The 9,194-nt window shown below is 45.9% G+C and overlaps 1 protein-coding gene across 8 annotated transcripts in view; it reads right to left on the reverse strand.

Annotated features, from left to right (window-relative positions):
* pcdh15b (protocadherin-related 15b) overlaps positions 1-9,194 on the reverse strand; it is a 214,516-nt gene that overhangs the window by 1,312 nt on the left and 204,010 nt on the right. For 5 of the 8 annotated variants that reach the window (XM_014179323.2, XM_014179316.2, XM_014179321.2 and 2 more), the window contains 5 exons: positions 4,560-4,581; positions 4,069-4,107; positions 3,848-3,921; positions 2,288-2,417; positions 421-2,106 (listed from right to left, as the gene is read on the reverse strand). In XM_014179323.2, coding sequence (XP_014034798.2) covers positions 421-2,106; positions 2,288-2,417; positions 3,848-3,921; positions 4,069-4,107; positions 4,560-4,581 — 1,951 coding nt within the window. The remainder of the gene's footprint in view (positions 1-420; positions 2,107-2,287; positions 2,418-3,847; positions 3,922-4,068; positions 4,108-4,559; positions 4,582-9,194) is intronic. The other 3 variants (XM_014179328.2, XM_014179322.2, XM_014179329.2) reach the window with 3 other exon arrangements.

Consider the following 9,194-nt stretch of genomic DNA (forward strand, 5'->3'; position numbering starts at 1 on the left):
GGCAAGGCGAAGAGATGCCAGCAGCAAACACAATGTCACACGGTCATGAAGGAGAAGGAGCTGTTGAAGGAAATGATTATATCTTCTGATGTGAATTAACCACAATCTGTTATGCTTCTTGACACAGACAGATGAGAAGCAATCATTAACCATTTACTACAGAGCCCCAAGAGCTTTAGAAGGAAGAATACGATTATCCCACCAAAGGACAATGCTTTCAGTATTCATGAAAGCAATGTAGAAAAGGCAGCGGCAACGGCAGCTAGAGATAGGACCAAAAAGAGAACAAAGCAAGGAAGGGCATGCATTTTAGACTCTTTGTCATTTAAAAGCTTTCTAAAATGGCTTATATGACAATAATAATTAATAAATTCCACTCAGATAATTGCACACGCAATCCAAGGCATTCAGTGATCTTACTTAATGGGATCGGAATTCACTTGAAGATGTTACGGCTTCATCAGCATCGGAATCAGCTGGGTTGTCATCTTCCGATTCCCCGTCTTCCTCCTCCTCTTCCTCTGTGCTCTGCTTCAAGCCGTTTCCATAAATACCGCTGGACGGTCTCTTCATCGTGGCTTCCTCCTCCTCGGTGACAGGGGAACGGTCATCTGAGGTGTCCATCGTGCCACCGCTGACCTCTGTAGAGTAGGACATGGCGGTCGGTCCTCGTCCATTTCCTGTTGAGGCCGTCGTCCGACTCCCACTGGACTTCCCGGACGACGACCCTTCACTATACTCCTCTGGTGATTCTCCACTCTCAGCCTCCACTTCCTCCTCCCCCGAAGACTCCTCCTCTTCCTCGCTCTCCTCGTCGATGGTGTCCTCGGACCCTAGAGTGTGGGAGGAGGACCTGGATCTAGCGCTTCTTGTCCTGGTAAATCTAGAGCTCCTGGAGCTTGGGTCAGAGACACTTCCACTGTCGTCAGAGGATGCTCTCCTAATGGCTCTGCTAATGCGGCTCTGTGACCTGTCTGTGCCACCGCCACTGTCTCTGTCACCACTCTGGCTGGTGACCACAGAGGATCTCCTGCTGGATGGTGGCCTGGGTGAGGACTTCTGAGTCCCTGGTGCTGTGTCCTCAGTTCCTGCAGATGTCGCGCTCCTCTTGTTGTCCTCAGTCTCTGATCCTGAATCTGTCCCTTTCTCTGTGTCTGAGTCTCTCTCTGTCTGGGACTCCTCCTCTGTCTCCAAATCCTTCTCTGTGTCCGAGTCCCCATCTGAGTCTCGCTCTGACATCCTTTCCTCCTCCTCAGAATCTCCCTGGCACTCCTCCTGCTCCTCGTCTGAATCTACAGCCCTCTCCTGGTCCTCCTCTCCACCTAAGTCTCCTCCAGAGTAGCCCGTGGTACCCAGTGTGGAGGATGAAGCAGCACTGCTCCTACTACTCCTGTCGGAGTAGGCCTCTTTACTAATGCTTTCTGCCTCATAGCTGCTGCCCTCCTCTTGCTCACTAATGTCCCAAGCCAGGGAGGCCTGCCACCTCCTCCTCTCCTCCCTCTTAGAGTCATTGGAGCTTTGGGACCCAGACATCCTCTGCTCAGCTACAGAGCTCACACTGAGGATTTCAATAGGGGATATCCTCCGCTCTTGAAGCCTGCTGGAGATGTTTATACGGCTCAGCGCCTTCCCCAACTGCTGTTTGACCGAGGGCTTGGCATCATCCGAAGCCTGGAAGTAGCTCCCATCTATGACCATGCCACTGTCCATGATCAACATGCTGTCGGAGCGGTTGGCCTTAGTTAGTGTCAGGAAGTCCCCACCATCTCCTCCGTCCCTCCGATCCTTGGAGGAGAACTTCATGGGGAATATCCTGGCTTTGTTCCATGGGGGGTGGAGCGAGGGGGGTTTACCAGGTTCCTTGCTAACCGAGACGGGGAACTTGCTGAGTTTCATGACTGCCTTTAGTTTCTGAATGACCGTGGAGGAGTGGTGGGGCTTGGAGTCTGATGCAGCAGTGCCCTCTTCTGACGGTGGCCGGTCCTGCTCTGTTCTAGAATGGGGGGGCTGCTGGTCTCTAAAGGCCTGTCTGGGGGGGCCACTGGGGGGGCCGTGAAGGGGTCCTCTGCCTTGCATCGGGGGCCTCCTCCCACCCCGCATGGCCACCTGTTACAGTCACATCAGCCCAAGCTACCATTAAAGCCACTGTTAACCATTACTGAGCCATTCAACACGCAGTGTTTCCTCCAGGCACATCGTGCACTTTCCATTGAATTCAAAGTTGCATCATTTCGTATCATACATGAAGCTATTGAACAATGTAACAACTGTAGATAAAATCAGCTACCTCTCCCTCTGACTCCTGCGGACTGTAGTAGTAGCTCCCATCGTCGTCCACGATCACCTCTCCGTACTCATCATACAGGCCTGTCGGAGATATCAACTTCCTGCGACTGCCATACTGAGGCAGTTCATACCTGGAGGGGAGATGGAACAGGTTGGTTACACACTGTACTGACACACACACACACACACAACACACACACACACACACACACAAACTACACAAGCGTGCACGCATGCACCCACTCGCACACACTAGCAGCCATCACAACATTTATTCAACCTCTATCAATACACATTTCTCAGTAGAATTCTGTCATTTGTTTTTCAGAAGAAGTGAGTGTAAAACAGAATATGTGAATAAGCCCGGGTCCCCAGTGCCTCCTAACTGTGGATGGATATGAGAGAGCGAGAGAGAGAGAGACGGCAATGGAGCCTCTTTATTTAGGCTAAGGCCTCCTTATGGGATTTTACAGTCATTACCCCAAGGCAGTGTTTTTTTTCTTCTTTCTGTGTCTTTGTTCAGCTGATCTTTAGTGCCAGAGGGGGGCAGACAAGGCGTACAATAAGATCCAGGGCCCACTCACTACAGAGCGTAGAAGTAAGGTCACTATGCACCCAGATTAAAGGCTTTTAGTGCTCCCAGGGAGAAAGCGTCTGTTAAAATAGAAACGGACCATCAGCTTAACAGGGCGCACTGTGACATCACTGGATGGACTAACAGTACATGGTGTCAGTAATGGCTAAATGGCTCAAGCCTCCAGCCAGACGACTATTACCCCACGTGAGCCAAACTCTAATTGTATTAATGGCGGTTGGTATGAAGGGAAACATTCGCATTTTGAGAGATAGGCTACATAGCAGAGAGAAACATAACATCCGGTATGGCTGAAATGAGAGCCTGCACGTTCTAATTAAAAGTTGAAAATCTGCGTAGAGAGAGAGGGGCGAGAGAGACGAAAGAGACTCAGAGGTAGTGAAAGGTAAATGTACTGCATCTGCTGCTACGGCGTCTGTAGATCCGAATCTTTCATCCTCTAAAACTAATCGCCCTCTCACTTGGGTGCTGGAGGGAGAAAGTCTCAAGAGCCTAATTCCGTGCACAACATTCAATCTAAATCCACGCTCATTTTTACTCTGTTATAAGATACCATATGGATGATGCTCATTGTAACAGGTTAGGTGAGTGATTAGACTCGCTAATTATGGAATTCATCACAGGTGGCAACAAACCACAATATGAACCGTTTCGTCTGAAGCTATCGTTATGTATTCCGACCTGTATGCTGCACTTCAAGGCTGTTCGAAAAACTAATTCTGATGTTTCAGTGGGAGGGGAGGCAGTCTGGAGGCCTGTCGTGACGAGAGCTGTTTGGTATTGAACTCTAAAGGAGTCTCTGGACTCTGCAGACTGACTGAGCTTCCCTGGTGTGAGGTAAGCTGTCGGCCCTTGTGTACACACAGGACCAGAAAGGCATCAGTAACACAAAGATGCATGCACACAAACACACAACACACACTGTGCACTGACACACCGTGCACACACACACATACACTCTCTTACCCATGGTCATAATTATAATAATCCTGGGTGTAATAGTCCTGGCCTGGGTCGATGCCAGACTCCATGGAGAGCTCCTGTTGTGGATAAAACAAGTCATTACTCAAAGACAATGAAGTTGAAGGAAAACATGAGATGGCCATCAAAGAGGCCTCTGTGCTTTATTAAAGACAAATATTTCACTACTTAGCCGAGCAAAGGGAGAAAGAGAGCGTGTTCTGTACCTCTGGTCTCAGAAGAGAGGGCCTAAGCAACTGTTGTTGCTGCCAGAGAGAGCAAGGACAGAGGAGGAGGAAAATACGGAAACAAGACGGAGAGAGAAATAAGGTTTCATTAAAGAGATTGTGGATCAACGTAAATATGGATGGGGAAGGGGTAGCAAGCAAGGTCAGAGGGAGTTTGATGGGAAATAGAGATAAAAAACAGCCTGTGTCAGTGAAGTATAATAAGAGAATTTCATAACCAAAACCCAAGGTATATAATACCAAGGGATGACAGCTTCCGCTATCAGCAGAAGTTTTCCAATATCTGTTCATCACATCGCCTCCCCAAATATAAGGCGGGCGGCGAATTGGAAGTTTTATTTCCCCATTCCGTTTTTGTCATTCTATCAAGGCGGTGTCTATAGATAACATTGTGTTAAATAAACTGACAAGTAGGACCACCATTCAAAAGCAGCAATGTCAATTTTAGGCGAATGGAAACGCCAACGTACCTCATGATGTCCGTATCCACGCCTGTAGGGGAAGAAACATTGTGGAAATCAGTAAACAAGATTGTCAAGATAAAGATTGCTTGAGCTTTCAGATATGAACATTGTTTTACTTACTGTAGCTGAATTTGGCTGCTTAAATCAAATGCCGAGAGTGGTCTCCCTCAACACATTTTTCAGTTTCAAGTGTGTAAGAATTGTAAAGCATTTGTTCATTTCCTTTGGAAGGCAATAATCTGAAACATTCTTCAGTTCTCTTAAATCCATTCTATCCCTTACACACACAGAGACAGAGAGAGAGACAAAGACACAGAGACACAGAGAGACAGAGAGACAGAGGACCGAAAGCCAACAGAAAAATAAGGTGTGAATTTCAAGACTCAACTTTTAAAATTGCATTTTCTAGTATGATATATAGCCATGGCCGGATTAATTTTTTTTTGGTAGGAAGTGCTGCTGCTCAGAAACAAATGGAAGTTGTTGAGAAAAACTCTTTCTATTGGTTCTACAGACAGATTTGTTTTCTCTTTTCTACAGTAGGCATTTGTTTTCCAAACTACCTTTTCCCCTGCAATTAGTTAGTTTGCGAAAGGCAAACCGAGAGTCGCAACCAAGCATATAAATATAATCCATAGATGGCAGTTCCCATTCAAGTCAGGACTGGCAGCCATTGCTAGTGTACCCATGAGTTTAATAGTCAAATTGCCAAGGTAAGAGGTTACAAAACCCTTCGATGGATTATATGTCTATGGCCACAACGCAACAAGCTGTATATTTGGCGTGCATGCTGCCAAAATTGTGGCCTTCCCGACTGTAGGCATACCGGTAACTGCTAAAATATAGGTAACATTTCAGTAAATGAGTGATACAAAGTATACAGTGACTTTGGAAAGTATTCAGACCCCCTGACTTTTTCCACATTGTGTTACGTTACAGTCTTATTATATAATTGATTAAATCATTTTTGTCTCAGCAATCTACACACAATACCCCACAATGACAAAGCGAAAACAGCTTTAGACATTTTTGCTAACTTATTAAAAATAAAACCAGAAATACCTTATTTATATAAGTACTCAGACCCTTTGCTACAAGAATCAAAATTGAGCACAGGTGCATCCTGTTTACATTGATCAACCTTGAGATGTTTCTACAACTTGATTGGAGTCCACATGTGGTAAGTTCAATTGTTTGGACATGATTTGGAAAGGCACACACCTGTCTATATGAGGTCCCACAGTTAACAGTGCATGTCAGAGCAAAAACCAAGCCATGAGGTCGAAAGAATTGTCCATAAAGCTCTGAGACAGGATTGTGTCGAGGCACAGATCTGGGGAAGGCTACCAAAACATGTCTGCAGCATTGAAGGTCCCCAAGAACACAGTGGCCTCCATCATTCTTAAATGGAAGAAGTTTGGAACCACCAAGAATCTTCCTAGAGCTGGCAGCCTGATCAAACTGAGCAATCGGGGGAGAAGGGCCTGAATGCCAAGCGTCACGTCTGGACTAAACCAGGCATGGCTCATCACCTGGCCAATACCATCCCTATGGTGAAGCATGGCGGTGGCAGCATCCTGCTGTGGGGATGTTTTTCAATAGCAGGGAGACTGGTCAGGATCGAGGGAAAGATGAACGGAGTAAAGCACAGAGAGATCCTTGATGAAAACCTGCTTCAGAGCACTCAGGACCTCAGACTGGGGCGAAGGTTCACCTTCCAACAAGACAACGACCCTATACACACACAGCCAAAACAACGCAGGAGTACTTGAACCCGATCGAACATCTCTGGAGAGACCTGAAAATAGCTGTGCAGCGACGCTCCCCAGAGCTTGAGAGGATCTACAGAGAAGAATGGGAGAATCTCCCCAAATACAGGTGTGCCAAGCTTGTAGCGTCATACCCAAGAAGACTTAAGGCTGTAATTGCTACAAAAGGTGCTTCAACAAAGTACAGAGTAAAGGGTCTGAATACTTATGTAAATGTGAAATCAGATTTACATTTTTAATACATTTGCAAACATGTCAAAAAAACTGTTTTTGCTTCGTAATTATGGGGTAGTGTGTGTAGATTGATGAAGGTAAAAATAAGGCTGTAACGTAACAAAATGTGGAAAAAGTCAAGGGGTCTGAATACTTTCTGAATGCACTCAAAAACAATTGGTAAATTAGATTATTTTATACTAATACAATTGCTCCGAGAAAGAGATTTTTTTTAACAAGTAATAAAACAATTCTGAAAAAAGGTAGGGGTCAGAATTATTAACACGTCTGTTTTCAATACCGCAATGGCCATTGCAGAATGTTGATTTTGTGGCCAATTAACCATTTATTTAGTGGCTTTTGATGTGTGCTTAGGGTTGTCGTCTTGCTGGAGGATCCACTTGCGGCCAAGTTTCAGCCTCATGACAGAGCCAACCAGGTTTTTGGAAAAAATATCCTGGTACTGGGTAAAGCTCATGATGCCGTTGACCTTAACAAGGGCCCCGGGATCAGTGGAAGCAAAATGGCTCCATAACATCAATGATCCAACACCATATATTACTGTAGGTGTGTTATTTTCCACTCATGCATTCTCATTTCCACTCCAAACACAGCACTGGTGTGCTCAGCCATCTGACCAAAGCACTGGTTCCAATCCAAGTGCCAATGCCGTTTAGCTAACTTACATTTGTTGGATGATCTGAAAATAGAGCTCTTAGGCCACACACACCAGTGTTGTGTTTGGAGTCGAAATGAGAACGCATGAGTGGAAAATAACCCAATACTTACTGTAAAATATGGTGGTGGATCTTTGATGTAATGGAGCCATTTTGCTTCCACTGGTCCCGGGGCCCTTGTTAAGGTCAACGGCATCTCAGAGTACAAGTTCATATGAAAGACAGGGAGTCATCTCATTCAAACTTTACACAGACTAGACTAACGGCAGTCTGTTGACACTACACTAACACATTGACACTACAATAACCATCCAGAGACACTGGACAAAAGGGAAACATTTAATTACACAGAGGATGAAAAAAAAGGATTGGGAGGAGAGCATCTCCATTCATCAGCTGAACCACTTTGCGTTCAACACTAGTGATTAGAATTCAGCCCAGGACGCTGATCATCTGAAGCAAATGATTACAATTGTTCCCTGATGAGAACGTAATGAGGATTTCCAAATGAACATTTCATGGCTAAACAATCATTTGTGACTTAGAGGAATTTCTCAGCCCCACTCCACTGGTGATGTGGTGAGGCGGCTAATGTGCCCCTGTGTGGTGTAGCTTGTCCAGTAGAAATAACCCTGCTCTTGTGTCGGGCTATCAGGTCATGCCTCGTCCCCAGAGGAGGGTGTGGGGGACTGGTCTGAGTAGTGGATGCCTATGCTCCTTGGTCTGGGCCTGGATGTCATCACTGGCAGAGTTGATAAGCAGTTTGTGGTACTGGGTGGGAAAATAAGCCTCTCTAGTCAAGCTTATCATGGGTCACAAGCAGGGTTAACACTCCCAAAGACACAGTCCTTCATTAAGTGACTCTGGCGGGAATCAGAGTCAAAAGTGTATACAGCACATATAGAGTATGTACTATACATCTGTGATTGTGTAATACATCTGTAAAGTGTGCAGGTCGTCTCAAATGAGATTGTATAAACGTGTTAGCGCGATACTGTGAAACATTGCTGATGCTTACTTTGATCTCGGCACTAAATCTAGTGTCTTGACTTCATAGTGTGACTCGCCTGGCTTCATCTCCTTCAGCAGAAGAAAGGCAGTGTCCTAATCCTAGACAGGAAATCATGAATATTTCCCTAGGATTAACAGATTCTGTAGAACAATGTGTCATCTAAAAGGTGCTACCACTCTCACTGTCTCTGTCTCCCTGCTGGCTAACAACACCTAATGTAACTAGGAGAAACAGCTATGAGCACAGGATGAGCTAAGGATGAAAGGGAGGCATGACATGATACAGGGGGATGCTGAGGAATGATGTGTGGAGGAGAGGAGAGGATACTCTTCCAGGGCAAGTAGTGGAAAGAAATGGTAATAGAGTGAGAAAGGGGTAGAAAGAGAGAGGTAGAGAGAGGGGGGGTTATAGAAAGAGAGAGAGGGAGCTAGAGAGAGGCGAGAGAGGTGCAAAACCAAGAATCAAGGCTATAGAGAGATGACAGGCCAACCTTGAGTTTCTCTCTGCCAATTAAACTGCTATTTCTTCTACCACTGACTACCTGAGGTCCTACGATCAAACTCAAACTGGCAAACAGGACACAACAAGGAGAGCCGCAGCAGTGGGTATTGATGAAAGTGAGTGAGAATCACATGTAATGACGCAGGATGCAGTCTCCATTAGTTACCAGCCTAATGAAAAGTGGGATTATGGAGGGAGTCGGAGGGACGTCGGGCTGAATAAATGTGGAAGAGTTACCGCCGGGGTACAGGCGGGAGGAGACAGGAGGCCGACCAGAAACACGATGGATTGGTTAGGTAATTAAAAGCATATGCATCCCAATTTGACAAGCGAGTTGTTCCACCCACGCACAGCTAAGATGTGCAGAGGCACGGAAAAAGCCAAGTACCATAGAGAGGTACTCAGATCACTGACCGAGTCTCCGTGTCTGTATTTCATTCCACTGGCTGGCTCGTCTCCTCTTCAGATG

The sequence above is a fragment of the Salmo salar genome, chromosome ssa28, assembly GCF_905237065.1.
Source record: "Salmo salar chromosome ssa28, Ssal_v3.1, whole genome shotgun sequence".
NCBI classification, from domain to species: domain Eukaryota; kingdom Metazoa; phylum Chordata; class Actinopteri; order Salmoniformes; family Salmonidae; genus Salmo; species Salmo salar.